Source organism: Scyliorhinus canicula, chromosome 19, assembly GCF_902713615.1.
Source record: "Scyliorhinus canicula chromosome 19, sScyCan1.1, whole genome shotgun sequence".
NCBI classification, from domain to species: Eukaryota; Metazoa; Chordata; class Chondrichthyes; order Carcharhiniformes; family Scyliorhinidae; genus Scyliorhinus; species Scyliorhinus canicula.
This window is the reverse complement of record NC_052164.1, coordinates 52588086-52615206: the sequence shown is the minus strand read 5'-3', so window position 1 is coordinate 52615206 and position 27121 is coordinate 52588086. Positions and strand designations below refer to the sequence as shown.

General features: G+C 48.2%; 1 protein-coding gene across 5 annotated transcripts in view; it reads left to right on the top strand.

The window, feature by feature from the left end:
* dcakd (dephospho-CoA kinase domain containing) overlaps positions 1 to 27121 on the top strand; it is a 53100-nt gene that overhangs the window by 1516 nt on the left and 24463 nt on the right. For 2 of the 5 annotated variants that reach the window (XM_038779444.1, XM_038779446.1), the window contains exons 2-4: positions 15557 to 15627; positions 16981 to 17099; positions 23531 to 23734. In XM_038779444.1, coding sequence (XP_038635372.1) covers positions 15620 to 15627; positions 16981 to 17099; positions 23531 to 23734 — 331 coding nt within the window. In that variant the 5' untranslated portion in view covers positions 15557 to 15619. Of the gene's footprint in view, positions 1 to 14846; positions 14922 to 15556; positions 15628 to 16980; positions 17100 to 23530; positions 23735 to 27121 lie in introns of those variants that run through there. The other 3 variants (XM_038779443.1, XM_038779447.1, XM_038779445.1) reach the window with 2 other exon arrangements.

Sequence of the window (27121 nt, the reverse complement as noted above, 5' to 3'; positions counted from 1 at the left end):
CTACACACCGAGTCACATCCTCAAAATTCAATCAAATAATCAGTTCTAAGTTCCTTCGTTTGCTCTGAAAACCATGTTTCAATTTGTCAGAAACTTAGAATGGTTAAAGTACCGAAGAAGGCTATTCGGCCCAGAATGTGTCTGCCAGATTTCTGCAAAGAACTCGAACCACAAAACAAGATGTCACTTTAACATCCTTGAGTATTTGGTGTCTTGATGACTATAAAATTACAGTACACGTAGAAGGTAGCACACTAATTCGTGTGGACTAGAAGATCTTAAAATTTACACTACATTGGAACTGCCTCTATTTGGTTTGGGGCAATGTTACAGAACCATGGAATCTTTGCAGTACAGAAGGAGGACATTCAAGGTTGTCAAGTCTGCACTGGCTCTCCGAACATTCTACCTAGTCCCACTCTCCTCCCTTAACTCTGTAACCTTTCACTTTTCAGATAGCAGTCCAATTTCCTTTTGAATATCTCGATCAAATCTGCCTCCACCATCCCTCAAGAATTTTGTTTCAGGCACCACCCACCTCTGAGTGAAAATATCTTTCCTCGCAACACTTCTACTCCTTTTGCTAATTATTTTGAATCTGCCCTCTAGTTCTTGTTGCACTTTTGAGTGGGAACAGTATCTCACTATTTACTTTGTCCATACCCCTCAGAATCTTGAATACTTCAATCAAATCTCCTTTCAGCCTTCTTTTCTCTAAGGAAAATAGTTCCAACCCCACTAATCTATCCTCACAGCTACAGTTCCTTGTCCCTGAATCATTCTTTAGAATCTCCTCTGTACTCTCTCCAATGATTTCACATCTTCCTTCAAGTGTGGCTTCCAGAACTGGACACAGTCTCAGATGAGGCAGAACTAGTGTCTGATACAAGTTCGACATGACTTCCTTTCTCTTGTATTCAATGCTCCTATTAATAAATCCAAAGATACTATCTGCTTCATTAACTGGTCTCTCAAACCTGCCCCGCCACCTTCAATGACTTATGTATACATGTACACCAAGGTCCTTCTGTTCCTGAATCTTCTTTAGAGTTTCTCCCTTTATTTTATTCTGTCTCATTATTCTTCCTGCCAAAATGAATCACCTCAAACCTATATACATTGAATTACATCTGCAACTTGTCTGCCCAATCCACCAACTTGTCTCTGTCGTTTTGAAGTTTGGTACACAGTTGACAACATATCCAATTTTTGTATATTCTGCAAATTTTGAAATTATGCCCTACACACCACAGTTTAGGTAATTTATATATATACTGTATCAGGAAGAGCAAGCATCACTACACTAACTCCTGGGGAACTCCACTGCAAACCTTCCTCCAATCTGAAAAAAAACTATTCTTTGTTTGCTGTCACTCAGCCAATTTATAATCCAAGTGCCTACTTTCCCTTTTATTCCTTGAGCTAGAATTTTTCTCAAGTCTGTTGTGTGGCACTGTATCAAATGCCTCTTGAAAATCCATATACACCACATCAGCGCTGCCCTTATAACCGTCGCTGTAACCCTTAAAAAAACAAACTCCAGCAATTTATTTAAACATGACTTTCCCTTCATAAATCCATGCTGGCTTTCTTTAATTATCCTGCACTTGACAAAGTAACTGTTGACTGTCCCAAACCATAGTTTCCAGAAGTTTCCTTACTATTGAAGTCAAACTGACTGCTTTGTAACTGCCAGCTTTATCCTTGCACCGCACCCCCATTTTTAACAAGAGTGCAATATTCACAATTCTTCAGTCCTCTGCTGCCTCTCCTGTGTCTTCCTTAGACTGGATGATTATTACTTGTGCCTCTGCAATTTCCACTCTCAGTTCCATCAGCATTGTTAGTTGTATCTCATCTGGTTCTGGTACATTATCAGTTTTAGGAAAGATAACCTAACACCACCTCCTTTGCGATTGTAAATTCCTCAGTGTACAAGTTACTTCCTCTCTCACCTTGGCCTGGTAGCATCTTCCTTTGTAAAGACCGACAAAAAGTACTTGTTATTTCTCCTGCCACCATGTGCAAGTCCCCTTTTTTAAGCATCAGTCGACCCAACTCTTTCTTTTACCACCCTTCTATTATTTACGTCATTATAGAAAACCTTGGGATTCTCTTTTATGTTGGCTGCCGGTCTCTTTTCATGCCCTCTCCTTGCTTTCTTATTTGTTTTTTTTTTCACTTCACCACTTCTAGTCCTCGAGATTCAGCTTGATTCTTCATTGTATTTTCTACGTGACATCTGTCATACGCGCACTTCATCCTTTTCTATCTCTCGTCATCCAGGATGCTCTGAATTTACCTGCCTCATCTTTCCCTTTCAAGGGAATATTCCTTGACATTGGGTCACCTTCAAAGAAAACGTATTGTAGACTTCTGTCTTTTCTGCCAAATTTGATTCTAACTCACCACTCGGGCATCAAAGCTGGCTTTCCCCAATGAGTTATCCCTGGTCTGGATTGTTCTTTGTTATTTCCATGATCTCAGGACGCTCTTGCATTACCTGCCTGTTTCTGTTAGATATGCTGGCGATCACCCATTCTCTCTCTGCTTCTTAGTAAGAAGACTTACAACACTAGGTTAAAGTCCAACAGGTTTGTTTCGAATCACTAGCTTTCGGAGCACTGCTCCTTCCTCAGGTGAATGAAGAGGTATGTTCCAGAAACATATATATAGACAATGTCAAAGATGCAAGACAATGCTTTGAATGCAAGCATTTGCAGGTAATTAAGTCTTTACAGATCCAGAGATAGGGGTAACCCCAGGTTAAAGAGGTGTGAATTGTCTCAAGCCAGGACTGTTGTTAGGATTTTGCAAGCCCAGACCAGATGGTGGGGGATGAACGTAATGCGACATGAATCCAAGGTCCTGGTTGAGGCCGCACGCATGTGTGCGGAACCTGGCTATAAGGTTCTGCTCGTTGATTTTGCCGTATTTCCTGAAGGCCGCCTTTGGAGAACGCTTACCCAGAGATCAGAAGCTGAATGCCCTTGACTGTTGAAGTGTTCCCAGACTGAAAGGGAACATTCCTGCCTGGCAATTGTCGCGCGATGTCCGTTCATCTGTTAGCGCAGCGCCTGCATGGTCTCGCCAATGTACCATGCTTCAGAACATCCTTTCCTGCAGCATATGAGGTAGACAACGTTGGGCGAGTCGCACGAGTATGTACTGTGTACCTGGTGGGTGGTGTTCTCGTGTGTAATGGTGGTACCCATGTCGATCTGGCACGTCTTGCAGAGATTGCCATGGCAGGGTTGTGGAAGGAGCAGTGCTCTGAAAGCTAGTGATTCGAAACAAACCCGTTGGACTTTAACCTGGTGTTGTAAGACTTCTTACTGTGCTCCAACGCCAGCATCTCCACATCATGTGTGCTTCTTAGCTGCAATGTGACTACCTCTCTAAAAGTACTATCCAAGTAATTCGCAGCCTTGCAGCACCACAGTGACCACAGCCACTGTTCAAGTTCTGCAGCCCAGAGCCCACATTTCTGTAATAGGTGACACTGTCGGTGTAGTCATTGAGGGCACTTGTGCTTTCACGACTTCCCACATCCCACACATTTCATACGGCCGAGCTGCACTGACCAAATTTAAATATGAACTGTTTACTCCAGTATGGTGCAATATAATAATATATTGTTCAGAAAGGCCTATACTTGGAAACCAATAGACTTGTGGGATTCCTGTGATTTTACTTTTAGATTTTATTCGCTCTCTCTGCTGCATTATGGACTCTCTCACCCCAAACACCTGCTGCTTTATGGGCTCCCTCTCTCTCTCTCTGAACAACTGCTGATTTATGGGCTCTTTCTCTTTCTGAACGCCCGCTACTTTATGGGCTCTCGCTCTCCGAATCTCCGCTGTTTAATGGGCTCTCTCTGAACTCTGCATTGCTTTGTGGGCTCTCCAAGCTCTGCATAGCTTTATGGGCTCTCCAAACTCTGCACTGCTTTATGGGCTCTCTCTGACCCTCCGCTGCCTTGTAGGTGCTTTCTCTGTCTGAACACCCGCTGTTTTATGGTCTCTCTCTCTCTTTTGCTCAGGACCTTTGCTGCTTTATGGGCAATGTATGATTAACCATGATTGTGATGACTTCTGGTGGCGGCTATGATGGAGTAGGTCACACATTTGGTGGCTCCCGCTCGGGTCGGAACTTTGGACCTTTTTCCCCGTTTTGTTTTTTGTCGGATCTGAAGTGGAAAATTGATGTTGAATGTAACTGTGATGAGGAATCTTACATCAGTGCATGGAGAGGCGGACCAGGAGTGCTCGCAAAGGAAGAAATAGGCAAACGGAGAAGGCTTGGGCTGAGGCTGCAGCGGGAGAAAGCATGGCGGACAACTAGAGTTCAGGGTCGACGACTCAGCGGTCGATGGAGCAGCTGATGCAGTTCATACAGGAGGGCTTCGCCAAGCAGAGACAGGAATGCTTGGACCCGATTAAGGAATCGATTGCGCGGCTGGAACTCAGACTGGATGCCCAAGACCGGGCGATCCAGAAAGTGGAGAAGGCACTGACTGAGTGGGAGGAACACCAAGCTGCAGTGGAGTTGGAGGTTGGGATGCTGAGAGACCAACAGAAAAGGCTTCAGGAGAAGGTGGAAGATCTAGGGAACAGGTCCCGCCGACAGAACCTGGGAATCGTTGGTCTCCAGGAGGGATCCGAAGGAACGGACTCAGGGGCATACATAGCGGTTATGTTCGAGAAGTTACTGGGGGAGGGGACGTTCACCTGACCCTTGGAAGTGGACAGGGCGCACCGAGCACTAGCGAGGAAGCCGTGTGTAAGTGACTTCCCCCCCCCCCCTCTGAGAGCAATGGTGGTGAGATTCCACAGGTACCTGGACAAGGAGTGCATCCTACGGTGGGTCAGGCAGACACGGAGCTGTGAATGGGAGAACAACGTCCTGCGTATATATCAGGATCTGAGCATTGACGTGGCCAGGAGAAGAGCAGGGTTCAACCAGATAAAATCAATCCTTTTTAAGAAGAAGGTTAAGTTTGGGCTACTGTATCCGGCCCGTCTTTGGGTCACTCACGAAGAGGAACGTTTCTACTGTGAGTCGCCCGAGGAAGCAATGGACTTGCGAGAAAGGGCTGGTAGCGGACTGAGGTGTTCATGTTTTAAAATGTTTTTGTGTTTGGATGTTATTTGTTATGCCTTCTGTATCGATTTGGAGCCTGCGGATAAGCTGCTTGAGTTAAAATTGCATTTGCACTGATGGGGGATGGAGGTGTGAATGTTAGATGGATCTTCGTTTTGATTTTCTTTGTGTTTCTTGGGCAATTGGGTTGGGATTGTTTTCGTTTGCATATGTGTGTGTCCGAGTTTGGGGGGGGGGGGGGGAGGGGGGCGAACAATAGGTGAGAAAATGTCTGGCACCATGGGCGGGGGCCACCAAGCTAGCTGGGCGGGCTAGTTCACAAAAGCGCAGTGGGGGGGGGGGGGGGGGGGGGGGGGGGGGGGGGGGGGGGGGGGGGGATGAGCAGACGTTATACTTGTTGAAGGGGGCTGTGTGTATAGTGCTGTTACTGAGGGGGGGGGAAATTTCTGCTGACACGGGAGGGACTTTTGCTGTGGGACAATAGGGAGGTCGGGGACGGAGGCAGCCTGCGGATGCGTGGGATGCGGGCCGGAGACTGGCCCAAGAAAGCTGATTGCTGATCGGCGGGGTGGCGTGCAATGTTGCAGGAGATGCACCTTGGAGTAACTGATCAGGGCATATTAAGGAAGGGATGGGTCAGAAAAGTTTTTCACTGGGAGCTGGGCTCTAAGACTAGAGGGGTCATGATCCTGATTAATAAGCGAGTGTCATTCGAGGCGGGAAGAATAGTTGCGGATGGGGGGGGTTCGGTACATCATGGTCAGTGGGAAGCTGGAGGGGTTGCCAGTGGTACTCGTGAATGTGTACACGCCAAATTGGGATGATGTGGAGTTCATAAGGAGGATGTTGGGGAAGATCCCGGACCTAGATTTGCATAAGCTGGTTTTGGGGGGGGGGGTGTGTGTGTCTTCAACCCATTCATTAACCCAGGGCTAGACTGGTCTAGCTCAAGGACAGGCAGGGTGCCAGCAATGGCAAAGGAGCTGAAGAGGTTTATGGAGCAGATGGGGGGGGGGGGGGGGGGGGGGGGGGGGGGGGGGGGGGGGGGGGGTGAACCCATGGAGATTTGGGTGGCCGAGAGTGAAGGAGTTTTCCTTCTACTTGCACTTGTGTAAAGTGTACACCTGGATTGACGTTTTTTTATCCTATAAAGGGCTTTACTGACGGGGGTAGTGGACACTGAGTATTCAGCGATCATGATCTTGGATCTTGCCCCACGCTGAGTTGACCAACAGGCGAGCAAGGAGGGTGGCCAACGCCCGCACTGGAGGCTGGACGGATAAAGGGTGTGTGGGCGGCTGACGAGATGTATCCAGAACTATCTGGAAATCAACGACACGGGGGAAGTTTCGGCTGCAGTGATCTGGGAGGCGCTGAATGCGGTGGTTAAAGGGGAGCTGATCCCGATACGGGCTCACAGGAGAAGGTGGACAGAGCGGCGATGGACCGACTGATAAAGGAAATACTGCAGGTCGACAGGAGGTAAGCGGAGGCCCCATAGGCAGGGCTTCTAAGGGAATGACAGAGGCTGCAGGCAGAGTTTGGCTTGTTAACTACAGGGAAGACGGAGCAGCTGAGGAAGGCAAGGGGGGCGATCTATGAATATGGGGAGAAGGCCAGTAGAATGCTTGCGCAGCAGCTTGGGAAGTGGCAGGCAGCCGGGGAGATTGGGAAAGTAAGGGACAGGGATGGGAACCTGGTCAGAGATTCAGCTGGGGTCAGTAAGGCGTTTAAGGAATTCTACAGCAGGCTGTATGAGTCGGAACCTCCAGCTGGGTCGGAGGGGATGAGGCAATTCTTAGGGAGGCTGAAGTTCCCAAAGAGTTGGTAGAAGGGCTGGGGGTCCCGATTGGGTTGGAAGAGATAGCAGAAGGGCTGAAGGCCATGCAGTCGGGTAAAACCCCGCGACCGGCCGGGTACCCCGTGGAGTTTTACAAAAAGGTCTCTGGGATACTGGGGTCACTGCTGATGAGGACATTTAATGAGGCAAGGGAGAGAGGGAGGTTTCCCCCGACGATGTCACAGGCCACTTCCCATTGATCCTGAAGTGTGATAAGGACCTGGAGCTATGCGGGTCCTAAAGACTGATCTCCCTACTGAATGTAGACGCAAAACTGTTGGTTAAGATCTTGTCCTCAAGGATTGAAGACTGCGTTCTGGACTTGATTGGGGAGGACCAGATGGAATTTGTTAGGAGGCAGTTGGCGGCCAACATAAGAAGGCTGCTGAATGTAATTATGATGCCCCCAGAGGGTAGGGACGTAGAGATAGTGGTCACAATGGACGCAGAAAAGGCATTTGACCGGGTGGAATGGGATTATCTGTGGGAGGTACTGGGGCGGTTTGGACTTGGACGGGGCTTCATTGACTGGGCCAGGCTGCTGAATCAAATGAAAATTGAATGAAAATCGCTTAGTGTCACGAGTAGGCTTCAATGAAGTTACTGTGAAAAGCCCCTAGTCGCCACACTCCGGTGCCTGTTCGGGGAGGCTGGTACGGGAATTGAACCGTGCTGCTGGCCTGCCTTGGTCTGCTTTAAAAGCCAGTGATTTGGCCCAGTGTGCTAAACCAGCGGGGAGAGGGGGCATCCCTGCCACGGCACCCGTGGCGAGTGTTTGGACGAACAAGTTGACATCGGGCTATTTTAGGCTGCACCGGGGGATGAGGCAGGGATGCCCCCTCTCCCCGATGTTCGTACTGGCCATAGAACCTCTGGCAATTGCATTGAGAGCCTCAAGGGGCTGGTCTGGGGGGGCTGTGGAACATAGAGTCTCACTGTATACAGACGGCCTGATCTTAAATGTGTCAGACCCAATGGAAGGGATGGAAGAAATTGAGGATTCTGGGGGATTTTGGCCGGTTTTCAGGTTACAAATTGAACATGGGGGGGGGGAAAAGTGAGATGTTTGCGATCCAGGCAAGCGGGCAGGAGAGGCGATTGGGGGAGCTGCCATTTTTCAAGAGTGGTAGGGGAAGTTTTTGGTACCGAGGCATCCAGGTGGCACGAGAATGGGAACGGCTGCACAGCTAAATCTGGCCCGACTAGTAGACCAAATGAAGGAGGATTTTCGAAGGTGGGACGTGCTCCCACTGTCACTGGCTGGGCGGGTACAGACAATGAAAATGACGGTCCTCCCGAGATTCCTGTTTGGGTTTCCATGTATCCCCATCTTTATTCCACGGTCCTTTTTTAAACAGGTCAACAAGGTGATCTCGGTCTTTGTATGGGCGGGTAAGACCCTGCAAGTTAAAAAGTATAGCAGGGAGGGCGGGTTGGCACTCCCGAAGTTTAGTAATTATTACTGGACGGCGAATATTGCCAAGATTGGGTGGGGAGGGGGGTCAATGTCGGAGCGAGTAGAGGCAGCATCATGTAAGGGCACTAGTTTGGGGGCATTGGTAATGGCGCCTCTGCCGTTCCCGCCGGTACGGTACTTCACCAGCCCCGTGGTGGTTGCGGCCCTAAGTGTGGAGGATACATATGGGAGCATCGGTCTGGTCTCCAATTTGTAATAATCGCCTGTTTGCCCGGGGAGGCTATTTGGAGGGTTCCCGAGATGGCAGAGAGCAGGGATCGAGAGGATGGGAGGTATGTTTATAGAGGGGAGTTTTCCCAGCCTGAGGGAGTTGGAGGAGAAATTTGAATTGACGGGAGGGAATGAGTTTATGTACCTGCCAGCGCGGGGCTTCCTACGCAGGCTGGTCTCAACTTTCCCGCTCCTACTACCAAGGGGGGGGATACTGAATTAGAATTAGAATTAGAACAGTACAGCACAGAACAGGCCCTTCGGCCCTCAATGTTGTGCCAAGCAATGATCACCCTACTCAAGCCCACGCATCCACCCTATACCAGTAACCCAACAACCCCCATTAACATTATTTTTTAGGACACTAAGGGCAATTTAGCCTGGCGAATCCACCTAACCGCACAACTTTGGACTGTGGGAGGAAACCGGAGCACCCGGAGGAAACCCACGCACACACGGGGAGGACGTGCAGACTCCGCACAGACAGTGACCCAGTCGGGAATCGAACCTGGGACCCTGGAGCTGTGAAGCATTGATGCTAACCACCATGCTACCGTGCTGCCCTGGACAGGGTAGTTTCCAGAGTGGGTGGGAGAAGGGAGGGTTTCGGACATTGAAGGGAACTCCTTGGGTTAGAGGACACGCAGACCGAGGAGCTGAAACAAATGGGAAGAGAAGTTAAGAGGAGAGACAGAGGATGGTCTCTGGGCGGATGCGTTGAGTAGAGTCGACGCGTCCATAACATGTGCCAGGCTCAGCCTGCTACAGTTTAAGGTCGTTCACCAGGCTCAAAGTAAAGTGGCCCGGATGAGCAGGTTCTTTGGGATAGAAGACAGGTGTGCGGGACGACCAGCGAACCATGTTCATATGATCTGGGCATGCCTGAAGCTTGGGGGATTCTGGCAGAGGTTTGTGGATGTCATGTTCAAGGTGTTGAAAACAAGGGTGGTGCTGAGTCCAGAAGTGGCGATTTTCAGAGTGTCGGAAGATCCGGGATTCCAGGAGGAGAAAAGGTAGACGTTTGGGCCTTTGCCTCTAGTTGCCCGGCGACGGATACTATTAGCTTAGAGGGACTCCAAGCCCCCAAATTTGGAGACCTGACTAACTGACATGGCTAGCTTCCTCTGTCTGGAGAAAATCAAGTTTGCCTTAAGAGGGTCAATGTTAGGCTTCGTCCAGAGGTGGCAGCCGTTCGTCGACTTCTGTGGGGAAAATTAACCGTCAGCAGAAGGGGGGGAGGGGGGGGGGGTGGTTAGTTTAAAGTAGGGGGTTAGAAAAGGTGGGAAGGATAGCTTGTTTATGTTTGTATGTACACTTCTGTTGTAAAACCACAAATATCTCAATAAAATGTTTATTTAAAAAAAAACATGATTGTGACTTCACACGTGCACAGCAAATTCTTGTAGTCTTATTATTTTCCATAAGCTCCCCTCCTCCTCTGCCCCCCCAACCATGCTGCCCCTTTATATGTTCTCTTTCCTGAGCATGATCTGTTTTCTGCAACAATCTGATTTTATTTAGCCCATTGATTAAGTATGGATTTTAATACAGAATAGCATGTATTATTCTTCATGTTTGACCCATTCAAGTTTCCTAACGTGGTTTGACTTGGATGAAAGGACTGAATGTGTGGTCACTAAATTTGCAGATGGCACAAAGATAGGAAAGAGAGGGTACAGAATCTCCCAAGGGGTGTCCGTAGGCTAAATAAATATGCAAATATTTGACAGCTGGAGGATAATTTGGGAAAATGCGAATTTGCCCACTTTGGCAGGAAGGATAGTAAAATAGTATGTCATTTCAATGGGGATTGATTGCAGAATTCTGAGGTACAGAGGGATCTGGGTGTCCTGGCACATGAATACAAAATCGTTAGAATGTAGGTACAGTGATTAGGAAGGCAAAGTGAAAGTTGGCATTTATTGCAAGGGGGATAGAATATAAAAGCCAAAGTTGCTGCAGCTGTGCGGGATTTTAGTTAGTTTCTGAAATTCTGTGTACAGTTTTGTTCTGCTTACTTGTGCAACACGGTGACACAGTTGTTTACTACCTCACAGCACCAGGGACCCTATTTAATTCTGGCCTTAGGTGACTGTGTGGAGTTTGCACATTCTCCCTGTGTGGGCGTGAGTTTCTTCCTGGTGCTCTGTTTTTCTCCCACAGTCCAAAGATGTACAGGTTATGTGGTTTGCCATGCTAAATTACTCCTTAGTGTCCAAAAGTTAGGTGGGGTTAAGGGGATAGGCAGGGGTTGGGCCGAGATAGGGTGCTCTTTCGGAAGGGTCGGTGCAGACTCGATGGGCCGAATGGCCTCCTTTGCACTAGTGATTCTATGATGCTTAAGAAAGGAAATAATTGCATTAGGAACAGTTTGGAGAAGCTTCATTTGACTTATTCCTGTGATGAAGGGATTATCTCAAGAAGAAAGATTGGGCGGGTTTGGGTCTGTATCCATTGGTGTTTAGAAGATTGTGAAGGGGCCTCTTTGAAACATGATCAGGTGGATACTGAGAGGATGTTTCCCCTGTGGGGAACCAAGAACTAGGGGACACTGTTTCAAAATTAGGAGTCTTGCATTTAAGACTGAGATGAGGGGCACAATCTACTTGCCGCGTTGCGTCTGAATGTGAGGTTGATGGCCTTCAATATGTTCAATGACCTCATCCACTGCTCTGTGGGGAAGAGAATTCCACAGATTAATGACCCTGTGAGAGAAAAGATTTCTCGGGCACAACCTAATGGAAAAGTTTCTAAGTGTCATTTGTGGTGGGTTTTGCTCGAAAGTTCCCCAGAGCCATCTAACCATATTTAGTCACTATTTTGGGCTCTGGGGAGTTTCACCCTGTTCAAGTCCACACTTTGAATTATTTTCATTATCGGGGGGGGGGGGGGGGGGGGGGGGGGGGTGGGGGGGGGGGGGGGGGGGGGGGGGGGGGGGGGGGGGGGGGGGGGGGGGGGGAAGCTGAACCTGCTCCTCGACCCACTATCTTATAAGGGTGCCCCAAGTGGGCTTGTGGGTTCCTCATACATATGAGCATTATCCCACAGCAGTACTGTTTGGTGCTCGGTTGAGGACTCCTTGGGGAGACTGTTAGATGCCGGGAGCCCAGTAGATCCCGGGTGAGTACGCCTGAGTGGGTTTAACACTGACTTAGGCGTGCGAGGCTTGGTCACGTCAATTGCAGGCGGGATCCTGATCGCAACACTTTGCAAGGTCTGGCTAAATCTTTTGAGACGTACTGGCTGTGCATTTAGACAGTTATATGGGTAAGATGGGTATAGGAGGGATATTGGCCAAATGTGGGTAATTGGGACTAGCTTAGTGGTAAGAAAATTGGGCGGTATCGACAAGTTGGGCCGAAGGGCCTGTTTCCGTGCTGTAAACCTATGACTCGATGAGGGATGTGTTGAAGCACTTAACAAAAGGAAAGCTGCCTCACACTGTTTTAATGTAATACAGTATTGGCATTACCAATTTGTTTTTAACATACCTTCAGTTAGAGTGAAACTGTTGTTCAGCTAGTATTGAACTGTTTTTTTTTCAAATCTGGTTGGTTGATTTTGAGAAATTAAAAATTGTCACACTGGTATGAAGAGTGCTTTTTTCAATTGAGGCGGGGCACTTTGGTTTGGGGGAATTTTACTGTGTTGATTTGAAATGGACACTAGAATACCTGAAGTAGAAAGTACTGTATTCTATTCACTAGCATTGATGCATACAAATAAAGGTTAAATGTGAAATACACTTCCAAGTTCTTTCTAATGCAGCAGCTGCAGTGCAATCTCACATTGGTGTTCATGCTGGTTTAGCTCACAGGGCTAATCGCTGGCTTTTAAAGCAGACCAAGCAGGCCAGCAGCACGGTTCGATTCCCGTACCAGCCTCCCCGGACAGGCGCCGGAATGTGGCGACTAGGGGCTTTTCACAGTAACTTCATTGAAGCCTACTCGTGACAATAAGCGATTTTCATTTTCATGCAGCAGTTTTTGAACTTGACTGCTGCAAGAGTTTACATTGCAGGCTGCTCTGCCCCACTATTCATGCAGGTTCTGGCCACTCTGCATGCCCAGCTGTTTGCTGGATGTATTCCTGTTCTCCTTGCGGACCTTCCCAGATGAAACTGTTGTTAGATGCCTTAGTGACAAGGGCCAGCATAGGCAACCTATGCCTCGATAAGATGCAAATTGGTGCAATAGATGATGTCCCTCACCACCAGAGGCAATTAAACAACCTTATTTATATAGCACAGTGATCCCTGGAGACAGCGCTATAATGTAAATGAATGCAGGGCTGGTAGTGCCCCAATGGATCACCCTATTTTCTGACAATGCGGCTGCAGCATTCTCCAAATTCGATAAAGTTGAGGTCAGGTATAAATTGCTTCAGTATCTCTTTCCACCCCCGTCCCCCCAGAGCCTTGTCTTGTGTCCTTCCATTAGACCAGTCCAGAGAATCAACTTAACTTTTCTATTTACTGATACTGCAACTGAACTTTTCTGGTTGATTGATTTATTGTGCTGTGCCTGGCCTGATAATCTTGTCTGTGGCCTTTTCTCCCTCCTTGTGGACCATGGCACTTTTACTATGTGTAATTCTGGAAGCTCTAATCTTGACTGCTTGTGCAGGCTGCAATGTGCGTCTGAAGATCGTTAAGCATTTAACTGTTCAGGATAGGATAAACTCATTCTGAAGCCCTTTAACCTGTTGTTCAATCCACACATGGTCTTTTAATTTCTCTATATGCCGTTTTTATTTTCCTCAGAGATTGTATGTCAACCGACTATGTTTCAATAGCGACTTTTCATGACTTCAGGAATGAAGTATTTTTTTTTTATAAATGTTTTTATTCAGTTTTCATATTTTATATTGAACAAATTACAAATTGTTAGGAGAGAAAAAAAAACAAACACGCAAAAATTAACATACATATTTACAGGTAAGCATCTTCGTAGTAGTAACTGCCCCCCCCCCCCCCCCCCCCCCCCCCCCCCCCCCTCAACATGTTTATTTAGTTTGGTTTTGGGCCTTAGCTAGCCATCGAACCCCCGTAACGAACCTGTAGCCCCCCCCCCCCCCCCTCCCGCTACCTTCCCCCGACTATTCTTCCTCTTGTACATTGGCCACAAATAGGTCCCGGAATAGTTGCATGAATGGCTCCCACATTCTGTGGAAGCCGTCGTCCGACCCTCGGATGGCAAATTTGATTTTCTCCATTTGGAGAGATTCCGAGAGGTCGGACAGCCAGTCCGCAGCTCTGGGCGGTGCTGCTGACCGCCAGCCAAACAGGATTCTACGGCGGGCGATCAGGGAGGCAAAGGCAAGGGCGTCCGCCGTCCTCCCCAGGAATAGATCTGGCTGTTCTGAAACCCCGAAGACCGCCACTATCGGGCATGGCTCCACCCTCACTCCCACCACTTTGGACATAACCTCGAAGAAGGCTGTCCAGTACTCCACGAGTCTGGGGCAAGACCAGAACATGTGGGCGTGGTTGGCCGGGCCTCTTTGGCACCGTTCACATCTGTCTTCTACCTCCGGGAAGAACCTACTCATACGGGTTCTTGTTAAGTGGGCTCTATGTACCACTTTTAGTTGCGTCAGGCTGAGCCTTGCGCACGTGGAGGTGGAGTTGACCCTATGCAGTGCTTCGCTCCAGAGTCCCCACCCTATCTCCATCCCCAGGTCGTCCTCCCATTTCCTCCTTGTTGCGTCCAGTACGGTGTCATCCCTATCTACCAGTCGGTCATACATGTCACTACAGTTCCCTTTCTCTAGGATACTTGCGTCCAGTAGGTCTTCCAGTAGTGTCTGTCGTGGCGGTTGTGGGTACGTCCTTGTCTCCTTTCGTAGGAAGAGGAATGAAGTATTCTTTACAGTGTGGTCAAACTGTAGTCGGAAATTCGTCCTACCTATTTATACACAGCAAATTCCCACAAACTTGAATGTGACAATGACCATAATCTTTTTTGTCATACTGATTGAGAGCTAAATATCGGCCAGGACACAGGAAGATCTTCCCTCTTGCTTTTTAACATCCACCTAATAGGGCAGACGGGGCTGCCTTTGAACAACTCATTCAAAAGATAGCATCCCACTCACTCAGTATTGCACTGTTTATATCTACCAGCGTTAAAGACCTTGTGTAACATTCTCTCCTCTTCTTTTCCCCCACCCCACTCTTCCCCATTCCACCAGCTCCTGGTCATTCTAGCCTTCTGAGGCCATTTGTAACATTCCAACACTCCGACAAAGATATCAAACTCGGGATGAACTGATAATCAAATTTGCTGTTCTGTAAGCAGATATTCAGTTTCTATTGTTCCACTAAGTACTTTAATCTGTGGCCCAAGTATTTCAGTTGCCGTTTGTATCATTTGAAACTCATTAAAATACAGCTGAAATAGGTCTGCCCTTTGCTCTTTACAAGAATTTCTACCATATCATTGGAGCTTAAGCTGCTGCTTTGTAACATGCTACATGTAAAGGGCAGCACGGTAGCATGGTGGTTAGCATAAATGCTTCACAGCTCCAGGGTCCCACGTTCGATTCCCGGCTGGGTCACTGTCTGTGTGGAGTCTGCACGTCCTCCCCGTGTGTGCGTGGGTTTCCTCCGGGTGCTCCGGTTTCCTCCCACAGTCCAAAGATGTGCGGGTTAGGTGGATTGGCCATGCTAAATTGCCCGTAGTGTCCTAAAAAGTAAGGTTAAGCGGGGGGTTGTTGGGTTACGGGTATAGGGTGGATACGTGGGTTTGAGTAGGGTGATCATTGCTCGGCACAACATCGAGGGCCGAAGGGCCTGTTCTGTGCTGTACTGTTCTATGTTCTATGCTGCTCATACAGTGGATCAGATAACAAGTGCAAGGATTAGAGTGCAAGATGATAAGTCTGTTTCTTTCTGCAACTATACTTTCTGTCATCCTCTTCAACAGATACTGACTCGCTTTCTTGGATGTAAGCAGTCTTTTGTTCTTCAGCCAAAGAACTACTCTTTTATGTTTTGGTAAGCTATTTAACCATGGGTGGTATCCTTGTTGAACCCAGCCCTGTCTTCCCTTAATGTGCATGCACATCAATTAAAAGACAAATTATAACGAGAATCCTGGCTCAGAATGCTAAAATAACCAGGAACTGGTAGAATGGGGTGGGATGGGGGAAACAAGGAATGAATGTTACCCAATGTGTGCAAAGTCTGCAGATTGCTGGAGGACAACTGGAGCCACTGAAACTTGACCACTCCCCTCTATTCCTCTTCCCGACTGAGTCTGAATCTTTAACAAAGAACAGAAAAAGAAAATCAGAGAATAGAATCATAAAATCCCTACAGTGCAGAACGAGGCTGCAATTTGTCATGGTCGCCAATCCACCTAACCTGCGCATCTTTGGGATCTGGGAGGAAAGCGGAGCACCCAGAGAAAACCCACGCAGACACGGGGAGAATGTGCAGACTCCACACAGGTCGGAATCGAACCTGGGTTCCTGGTGCTGTGAAGCAGCAATGCTAATCACTGTGCCGCCACGCCGCCCATGGAGTTAGGGGGGATAGTTGTTGAGGGTAGGTGGTAGAACAAAGTAGGGTGGGGGTGATACTTGTACCATAAATATATTCTTTCCATTGGGGGAACGGGGTGTGCGGGTTGGTTAGTTCAGTTGGCTGGTTCGTGATGCAGAGCAACGCACAGGTCCGTTTCCGACACTGGCTGAGGTTATCCTTGAAGACCCCCGCCTTCGCAACCTTGCCCTCCTCTGAAGTATGGTTAAATCACCACCAGTCAGCTCTCTCTTAAAAGGGGAAAGCAGCCTCTGATCTTCGGGCATTATGGTGATTTTCATTTCATTCTTTCTGATCTGTTTCACTCCAATCACGTGGTTTATTTATCAGATGCTCAGGATTGAATTCCTGTCTATAAGTCTCTGATTGTATTAAGAAGTACATCACTGTGTGAAATTTAACATATTATTTGTTTGAAAGTTACCATTTATTGATATTTTCCATTGGGATTTGTTTAATGTTCTCCCTGGATCTCCTCTGGTACCTCAAGCATGTGATATGTATTCCTGTGACAGTGAGGTTGGTCGATTCATCGAGAGTTCAGTCCTGTCCTCACCTGATACATAGACACTGTTTCAGTGGAGACCATCAGTAATAATGCCGGCCATTTGTAGTCTCCACCATCTGGTGGCTCCATTACCATTTCCACTGAGGGGGTGCATGGAGCCAAAAATCCCTGTATGTTGCACACAATAGTGAAGAGACCCAACATTATAGGCAAGTTTTCAACCTGAGGAGTACATAGGTACCTATGTTCCCTGTGCTCTGCAGAACACTAACTTAACCTTTCTGCTTTCACCTTAGGAAAAAAATGTTTCTGGTTGGTCTGACGGGTGGAATTGCCTCAGGGAAAAGCACAGTTGCTGCTGTGTTCCGTGAACTTGGGTGTCCAGTTGTGGATGCTGATCAGATAGCGAGACAGAGTAAGTTTTGAATATCGCAGATCCAAGCATTTTGCAGTATGGAACCTACTGTGAAGACTGTTGTTTCTCTTTCTAGAAGCTGTATCCTCTATTAAAGTACAAGGGTGTCTTTAGATAATTGGTACATGAATAAGCTGAAAAAATGATATGAATGGTCTGGAGGGTTATTGGTTTAATTTTGCCTTCAGGCATAGACTTGCAAGTTGACGTTAACTACCACAGCAATGGAATTCGAGGCATAGTTACTGTAATATTCCATAACACATGTTCATGTGTAGTGGGTAGTACACACTACTCGCCAGAATCTGCTCTGATTGTTACTGATAAACAACCTGGAAAGAAACCCAACAAACTTTGCAAGTTTTGTGCTAACAATGGTGAAGCCATTAAATTGATAAAAAAATATCATCTCTTTCCAGTCTGATTGGAACCTGTGCATGGGTGGCTGCTGAACGTCAGTCAGATAAGTAAATTTATCCCATTCTGTTCCTGCCCTGGGATTGTTTGATGGAACAGTGTAGAGAGAACTTTACTTTGTATCTAACTCTGTGCTATACCTGCTCTTGGATTGTTTGATTGCCTAGTGCGTGAGGACCTTACTCTGTATCTGAACCTGTGATGTCCCTGCCCTGGGAGTATTTGATGGAACAATGTGAAAAGATTATTGCTCTATATCTAAACCATACAGAATCTGTTCTCTTAGCTCTCCCTATTGTTCGACGTATTAGATGCTGTGGTATGAAGAGACAAAAGTTCTGTTCCTTTTTCACCAACACACTTTATTTCTTCCAACAGACTCTGCACAAAACTCTGCACATCACCAGACCCAGAGGCCACCTGAAGCCCCTTTACATATCAGTGTCAATTATTGGACACTTAACATAAATGAGACAACTAATTGCAATGTCTCTTAACCCATTACTTAACAACTATTTCATGCAGTAGCTGTACTGAGGCATGTTAAGTACCCCATTGATTTTCGATGCAAGGATATCCCAACTTGGAACACTGGTTCTTAATGTGTGTATTTGGCGATTTGGTATAATTTGAGGAAAGATATGAAAGCCATTGAAGAAAGATCCCGTTTTGCTGTTAGCATTCAAATAAAATATTATTTATTCAAAGAAGCATATAACAAGATAAAAAGCTCAGTACAAAACAAAGGTGCACTTAACTAAAGCAATATCCACATACAAAATGGGTTGAATTCTCTGCTGGCGGGATTCTCCGTTCTGCCGGCAGTGCCCTGCCGTCCACTGGTTTTCTGGCTGCCTGGGGTGGCTAACAATGGGAAACGCCATTAGCTGGCGGTGGGAACGGAGAATTCCACCGAGAACACACGACTGGGGAGGTGGCGAATTCACCCCAGTATCTTATAGAATTAACCCCATTCCCATTGATCCACATTCCTGAACTCTGAGAAAAGTCCCTTGTCCCAAATCAACATCTCACACAGTATAACTCAAAGAGCTAAACCCAGCAAATGTTACTGCCTCCCTTGTTTAGGAAGTCCTCCTTCGGTTCAACCTAATGTTTCTTTGAGGTTTTTAAACAGCTTCTTGAAGCTTAGAATTCTGTGTTCTGGGAAAGTTCTGTGTTCCAGCTGGGCGTGGCTATGTCGTGATTGCTTTATCACTATTGTCCTCTCCTGAACTCTGTACAGAACTAACTCGGCTATTAATATAGTGTTTCTCTTTTGATGTCATTCTATCTGAACTGTACCTTGCACCAGGCTTTTAGCAAATGTGTAAATTGTATTCTTATATTTACCCTTTGAACTCGCCTCTTCCACAGTTTCATTATCTAAATTTCTATACTCCATCATTCCCCACAAACCTTCATCTTATTAAAAGATATTGACAGACATTCTAGAGCAAGTTTTTCTTAGTATCTAGCATAAATTGTACCTGCCCTGAGAGTGTTTAATGAGACAGTGCAATGAGAAATTTATAGACAAACTCAAAATCAACAGTATCTGAGTAAGAGGCCACTTGATTGAAAGATCCTGAGGGGACTTAACAGGGTGGATGTCGAGGATGTTTTGTTTTGTGGGAGATTCCCGGCTTTGGTCGCTGTCTGTGTGGAGTCTGCACGTTCTCCCCATGTCTGCGTGTGTTTCCCCGGGGGCTCCGGTTTCCTCCCACAGTCCAGAGATGTGCAGGTTAGGTGGATTGGCCATGCTAAATTGCCCTTGGGCTAGGTGGGGTTACAGGGGTGAAGGTGTGGGCTGAAGTAGGGTGCTCTTTCCAACAGCTGGTGCAGACTTGATGGGCCAAATGGCCTCCTTCTGCACTGTAAATTCTATGATTCTATGAATCTGGAACTCACTGAAAGGATGGTAGAGGCGGGAACTCTCAACATTTAAGCATTTAGATGACCACATGGAATGCCACAGCAGACGAGGCTACAGGCCAAGTGCTGGAAAATGGGATTAGAATGGATAGGCACTCATGGCTGGTGCAGACACGATGGGCCAAAGGGCCTCTTTTTGTGCTGTAAAACAAAGAAATGCTCATTTAGGACATAGATGAAGAAACATTTGAAGGTTGTGAGACTTTGGAATTCTATTCCTCAAAAGGTGTTTGAGGCAGAGTCATATAGATTTTTGATAGCAAGGGGGCTAAAGGTTGTGAAGAATGAGGTTAAAATCCGATCAGCAAGGTTCTTCCTGAATGGCGGAGCAGGCTCGAAGGGCTGTGGCATACTCTTCCTAATTCATAGGTTGGTAAAATTAAGCATGAATTGTCAGGCAAATGGTATTCCATTAGTAATTATGGATTTCACTCAAAATAGTTGTATCAAGCCTCACAACTATCTCAGCATCACTCCTGGCATAAATAGAGCATCACATGCTCTCTCAAAGTCTGTCAAACTCTCCTTCTGGTACATAAACTAGGAACTGGTTTAGCACAGTGGGCTTGTAATGCAGAACAAGACCAGCAGCGCGGGTTCAATTCCCGTTCCAACCTCCCCGAACAGGTGCCGGAATGTGATGACTAGGGGCTTTTCACAGTAACTCCATTGAAGCCTACTTGTGGCAATAAGCAATTATTATTATTAAACATCTGTCTGGTTCGCTAATGCCCTTTGGGAAGGAAATCCTTACATGTGACTCGAGACCCAAAGCAATGTGGTTGACTCTTAAGTGCTTTCTCAAACGGCCCAGCAAACCACTCCGTTCCGAGGCAATTAGGGATGGGCAAAAAATGATGGATAACGTGCAGCTTGGAGGTGAACTTGTAGCCTGCTGCCCTTGTGGCTCTATGGGCAGATGACACAGGTTGTGAAAGTGCTATCAACAGATCTTTGGCAAGCTTCTGCAGTCCATCTTCTGGTTGGTACACCTTGCTGTCATTGTGCACCAGTAGCCGAGGGAGTGAATGAATGTTCAAGATGGTGGACCATTTGCCAAACAACATGTTTTTTTTATTATGCCAATATCCAATGAATAACTTTTAAAATGGGTGGTCTTACTCTTCCCATTAACTGGTTTAGCCCTCAAAGTGCTTTCACTAGCAACAAGGTGCATTTCCCCGAACTCTCCCTCTTTCGGGTCGTGACAGTCCTGATGGCATAGCATCCCAGAGTTCGTTTTCAACCAATTACAAAATATCTCCCAAAGATAAGCTTTTTGCAAAGTGCTGAGTTGATCACATCCCTCATGTGTTTAGCTAGCTTCCCCTTAAATGCATCTGTGCTAGTTGCGCCAACTGCCCAATGTGATGGTGATGTCTCTGTCGGGTACTGATGCTTGCAGCAAGAAATTTAAATGCCAGTAAACTATCTCCTTAAATACAAGACAGTTTTAGATTTGGGTTTGAATGATATGCTGGTTTTGATTATTTGCTTTATAAACTGGTCAGTTTTGTCCCAGTTGCATTTCTCGCTTCCCTGTTGGCATCATCAAAAAAATGTTTGTTGGCAAATGGTTCACCATCTTGAACATTCACTCCCTCCACTATTGGAGCACAGTGACAGTAAGGTGTACCATCCACAAGATGGACTGCAAACGCTCACTTAAGCACTTTCTAAAGCTGGGCCATCTGCCCATAGAGCATCAAGGGCAGTAGGCTATTGGGAACACCAACAAGTTCACCTCCATGCCACATGCTATCTTGAAATATATCACTGTTCCTTCATTGTCGCTGGTGTTGACCAAGGCACTGCTTGATCGGCTTAGACATAATAAAGACACCTAAATTTAGTATAACTCTACTTTATTCAGAAGAGCTAGTTTAATCATGATTTGTGAGAATATAGCACAGAGATGACTCAGACTCACCACTGAGATCAAGGTATTATCCGCATGAGTGAAGGAGGCTGGCCAGACTACGATCACTCGGTGTGCATGTCTTCTTCTCTGAGCTCAGGGCTCCCCTTCTGCAGTGGTTAGTCTCAGGGATTCCAGGATTGTCACTGATAATGTGTTCCAATGTCCCTTCTTTTATCCAGGTTCTGCTGGTACTGAGACATGATACACACACACACACACACCTGGCCTGAGTTATATTTGCTCATAAAGACTTAAAGTTTTTGGCCTATGTCTTTTTCCCTCTGTTAGCCTGTCCCCAGATCCCACTGGGTCAAAATTCTGGAATTCCCTCCCTTTTTGTTCTTAAATTTAGAGTACCCAATTATTTTGTTTTCCAATTTAAGGGGCAATTTAGCATTGCCAATCCACCTAACCTGGACACCTTTGGGTTGTGGGGGTGAAACCCACGCACACATGGGGAGAATGTGCGAACTCCAAACGGGCGTGACCCAGGTTCAGGATTCGAACCCGGGCCCTCCGAGCCATAATCCCAGTGCTAGCCACCGTGCCACATACTGCCCCGAATTCCCTCCCTAACAGTACGGTAGTTGTATGGTGACCGACACCAGATGGACTGCAGTAGTTCAAGGTGGAGGATCATCATCACTGTCTCGGACAATTGGGGGTAATTAATAAATGTTGACTTTGCTGACGATGGTCACATCCCGTAAATTAATTTTTCAAAAAGGTAAATGTAGGTTTTGAGAGAAGGATAAAACAGTGTAGACCAGAAGAACTCTAATTTAACACTTGCTATGTGCTAGTTCAGTAAAACTGCCCTGCCACAAGATATGTGCCCGTGGACAAGAGCAGTTTGCTTAACTATGAACTAGAATGTGTTCATTTGTATGATCATTTGTGATTGTGAATGATGGGTGCCTGATCAAGGTATTGGGGGGTAAAATTGGAGGGGTGCCCCACGCCATTAACTTTATATGTGTTGTGGAAAGGGAAAAAGTGTTAAATTTACATTACTTATAAAATTACTTTTAAAAGTGATGAATTTGATTTATGAATTTCATTGAAATTAAAATAATTTCAGATTTAATAATAATAATCGCTTATTGTTACAAGTAGGCTTCAATGAACTGTGAAAAGTCCCTAGTCGCCACATTCCGGCACCTGTTTGGAGAGGCTGGAACGGGAATTGAACCCGCGCTGCTGGTCTTGTTCTGCATTACAAGCCAGCTGTCTTAGCCACTGTGCTGAACCATCCCCTGATTTGACATGGAGGCCTTGGAATGGTTACGTTCTGAAGGGGCTGGAATTGTAAAGTGGAGAAGTTACACTAAACTTAAAGGCAAATTACTGCAAATGCTGGAGTCGGAAACAAAAACAATAAGTGCCGGATAATCTCAGCAGATCTTACAGCATCTGTGGAAAGACAAAGAAACTAATGTTTCGAGAGTCTGAATGACTCTGTCAAAACTTAAATCAAACCTTGATTAGGCCACATATTGCAAACTGAACAGTTCTGATCTCCATATAATAAAAAGAATACCTATACATTTGAGAAGGTGCAAGAAAGATTTATGAGAATGATACCGGAACTGAGAGGCTATACCTTTCAGCAAAGATTTAATAGGCTGTGGCTCTTCTTTTTTTCTCTAAGAAAGGTGATGCAAGGGCTAGGAGCACAGGCAACAGGTTTTGGACAAGAAAAGGGGAAGAACGGAGGTGGAAGCAGAAACAATGAATGACTGTCACTGTCGGGATTCTATTATTCTGTATAGAGTGGGGGAATGGGATTGACTGGATTGCTCTGCAGAGAACTGGCATAGACATGATGCGTCGAATGGCTGCTTTCTGTGCTGTAAATTACTCTGACAAATGGGTTACCTAATAGGGATCTTAAAGATTATGAAAAATAAAATCATAGGATAGATGTAGCAAAGGGGGTTCTGATGCAAGGGAGACCCGAGCGAGGGAGCATAAATATAAAATAGTCAATAATAAATCAAATGGGGAATTCTAACCAACACTTGTGAGAATGCAGAACTTACATTACATAGAGTAGTTGAGGTTGAATAGCGCATATGCATTTAAAAAGTTGGGAAAGGGAATTAAGAATATGTCACTATAAAATGTGGAATAAGTGCCTGTGCTTCTTTCCCATAAGTTGTTGAGCCGGACTCTCCAGCATACTGGGCAATAGTACGTTCCTTTGGTGAGGAGATTCTGCTGGAGGACAAAAAAATCAACAGGGAGAAGCTGGGAAATATCATTTTCACTGATGTGGAGAAGCGTCAACTCCTGAATTCCATCACTCACCCAGAAATCCACAAAGCCATGCTCAAACAGATCTTTAAATACTTTATACAAGGTAAGATGTGAGCTGCAAACACTTTGCTTGAACTTGCTGCTTTCAGGCTGCAAAATGTGTGTGGTGTCTGTGTTGTACTTTTACCTATAGGTTTGCATATTTTCATTTTTAGTCTTTTGAATGTAAGAAAATGTCAAACTGAAAAAGACCCATCATCCAGCCTGTTTCCTTTAGATATGACTCCTTATCGGTCACAATACATTCCCTCCTCACCCACAGCCATGTACCTCCTGGGAGGGGCAGAAAGAAAGAAATTCTGGCCAATTATTTGGAGATCAAGCCTAGTCCAAGGAGATCACATTGATCCTGAATGGTACTGCAGGTTACCCTCCTGATGTGCGAGGGCCTAGCCAGAAATAGGTTCGTTATTCATTTGAAGTTGTGCAGTAAATTAGTAATCTTACAAGTCAGGAACTTGAGCAGGTCCGCTTGGTGTGCAGGTTCACAGATCTCTGAAGACAGCATGACAGGTAGATAAGGTGATTAAGATGGCCTATGGGATTCTTGTCTTTATTACCCATGGCATTGAATATATGAGCAGGGAGGTTATGCTAAACTGTATAACACGCTGGTTAGGACTCAGATGGAGTACTGTGTTCAGTTTCTAGTCACATAGAAAGAAAGTGATTGCACTGGCGAGGAGGCGGAGGAGATTCAGCATGATGTTACCTGGGTTGGAGCGTTTCAGCTTTCAAGAGAGACAGGATAGGTGGATTTGTTTTCCCTGGAGCAGAGACGGCTGAGGAGGGGCCTGACTGAGGTGTATAAAATTATGAAGGACAGAGACAGGATAGATCAGAAGGTACTTTTCCCCTCAGTGGAGGGGTCAGTAACCGGGGGCATAGATTTAAGGTAATGGGCAGGAGGTTTAGAGGAGATGTGAAGAAATACCTTTTCAGCCAGGGGGCAGGAGTCTGGAACTCGCTGCCAGAAAGGGTGGTAAGAGGCAGGAACCCTCACAACTTTGAAGTATTTAGATCAGCACTTGAAATGCCATTGCATACAAGGTTACGAACCGAGTGCTGGAAAATGGTCAGCAGGGTCGCGATGGGCCAAAGAACCTCTTGTGCTATAAAACTCTGTGATTCTACGACTCTACTTTGAGAAATGAAGAACTGCCGAATAACTAATCTAGCACTGGCCGTAAGTTACTAAGACTTACACCTGATTCTCCTAACGTTTTAAGTTGGAATAATTAGGAATCTCTCGCTCTCGCCGTGTATCTCTGCCCCCCCCCCCCCACTCTCTCTGCCCCCACTCTCTCTGCCCCCACTCTCTCTGCCCCCACTCTCTCTGCCCCACTCTCTCTGCCCCCACTCTCTCTGCCCCCACTCTCTCTGCCCCCACTCTCTCTGCCCCCACTCTCTCTGCCCCCACTCTCTCTGCCCCCACTCTCTCTGCCCCCACTCTCTCTGCCCCCACTCTCTCTGCCCCCACTCTCTCTGCCCCCTCTCTCTCTGCCCCCTCTCTCTCTGCCCCCTCTCTCTCTGCCCCCACTCTCTCTGCCCCCACTCTCTCTGCCCCCACTCTCTCTGCCCCCACTCTCTCTGCCCCCCCTCTCTCTGCCCCCACTCTCTCTGCCCCCACTCTCTCTGCCCCCACTCTCTCTGCCCCCACTCTCTCTGCCCCCACTCTCTCTGCCCCCACTCTCTCTGCCCCCACTCTCTCTGCCCCCACTCTCTCTGCCCCCACTCTCTCTGCCCCCACTCTCTCTGCCCCCACTCTCTCTGCCCCCACTCTCTCTGCCCCCACTCTCTCTGCCCCCACTCTCTCTGCCCCCACTCTCTCTGCCCCCACTCTCTCTGCCCCCACTCTCTCTGCCCCCACTCTCTCTGCCCCCCTCTCTCTGCCCCCCTCTCTCTGCCCCCCCTCTCTCTGCCCCCCCTCTCTCTGCCCCCCTCTCTCTGCCCCCCTCTCTCTGCCCCCCTCTCTCTGCCCCCCTCTCTCTGCCCCCCTCTCTCTGCCCCCCTCTCTCTGCCCCCCTCTCTCTGCCCCCCTCTCTCTGCCCCCCCTCTCTCTGCCCCCCTCTCTCTGCCCCCCTCTCTCTGCCCCCCCTCTCTCTGCCCCCCTCTCTCTGCCCCCCTCTCTCTGCCCCCCCTCTCTCTGCCCCCCCTCTCTCTGCCCCCCCCTCTCTCTGCCCCCCCTCTCTCTGCCCCCCCTCTCTCTGCCCCCCCTCTCTCTGCCCCCCCTCTCTCTGCCCCCCTCTCTCTGCCCCCCCTCTCTCTGCCCCCCTCTCTCTGCCCCCCCTCTCTCTGCCCCCCCTCTCTCTGCCCCCCCTCTCTCTGCCCCCCTCTCTCTGCCCCCCCTCTCTCTGCCCCCCCTCTCTCTGCCCCCTCTCTCTGCCCCCCTCTCTCTGCCCCCCTCTCTCTGCCCCCCTCTCTGCCCCCCTCTCTCTGCCCCCCTCTCTCTGCCCCCCTCTCTCTGGCCCCCCTCTCTCTGCCCCCCTCTCTCTGCCCCCCTCTCTCTGCCCCCCTCTCTCTGCCCCCCTCTCTCTGCCCCCCTCTCTCTGCCCCCCTCTCTCTCTGCCTGCCCCCCTCTCTCTGCCCCCGCTCTCTCTGCCCCCTCTCTGCCCCCGCTCTCTCTGCCCCGCTCTCTCTGCCCCGCTCTCTCTGCCCCCGCTCTCTCTGCCCCCCTCTCTCTGCCCCCCTCTCTCTGCCCCCCTCTCTCTGCCCCCCTCTCCTCTGCCCCCCTCTCTCTGCCCCCCTCTCTCTGCCCCCCTCTCTCTGCCCCCCTCTCTCTGCCCCCCCTCCTCTCTGCCCCCCTCTCTCTGCCCCCCTCTCTCGCCCCCCTCTCTCTGCCCCCCTCTCTCTGCCCCCCTCTCTCTGCCCCCCTCTCTCTGCCCCCCTCTCTCTGCCCCCCTCTCTCTGCCCCCCTCTCTCTGCCCCCCTCTCTCTGCCCCCCCTCTCTCTGCCCCCCTCTCTCTGCCCCCCTCTCTCTGCCCCCCTCTCTCTGCCCCCTCTCTCTGCCCCCCTCTCTCTGCCCCCCTCTCTCTGCCCCCCTCTCTCTGCCCCCCTCTCTCTGCCCCCCCTCTCTCTGCCCCCTCCTCTCTCTGCCCCCCTCTCTCTGCCCCCCCTCTCTCTGCCCCCCCTCTCTCTGCCCCCCCTCTCTCTGCCCCCTCCTGCCCCCTCTCTCTGCCCCCCTCTCTCCTGCCCCCCCTCTCTCTGCCCCCCCTCTCTCGCCCCCCTCTCTCTGCCCCCCTCTCTCTGCCCCCCTCTCTCTGCCCCCCTCTCTCTGCCCCCCTCTCTCTGCCCCCCTCTCTCTGCCCCCCTCTCTCTGCCCCCCTCTCTCCTGACCCCCTCTCTCTGCCCCCCCTCCTCTGCCCCCCTCTCTCTGCCCCCTCGCTCTGCCCCCTCTCTCTGCCCCCCTCTCTCTTGCCCCCCTCTCTCT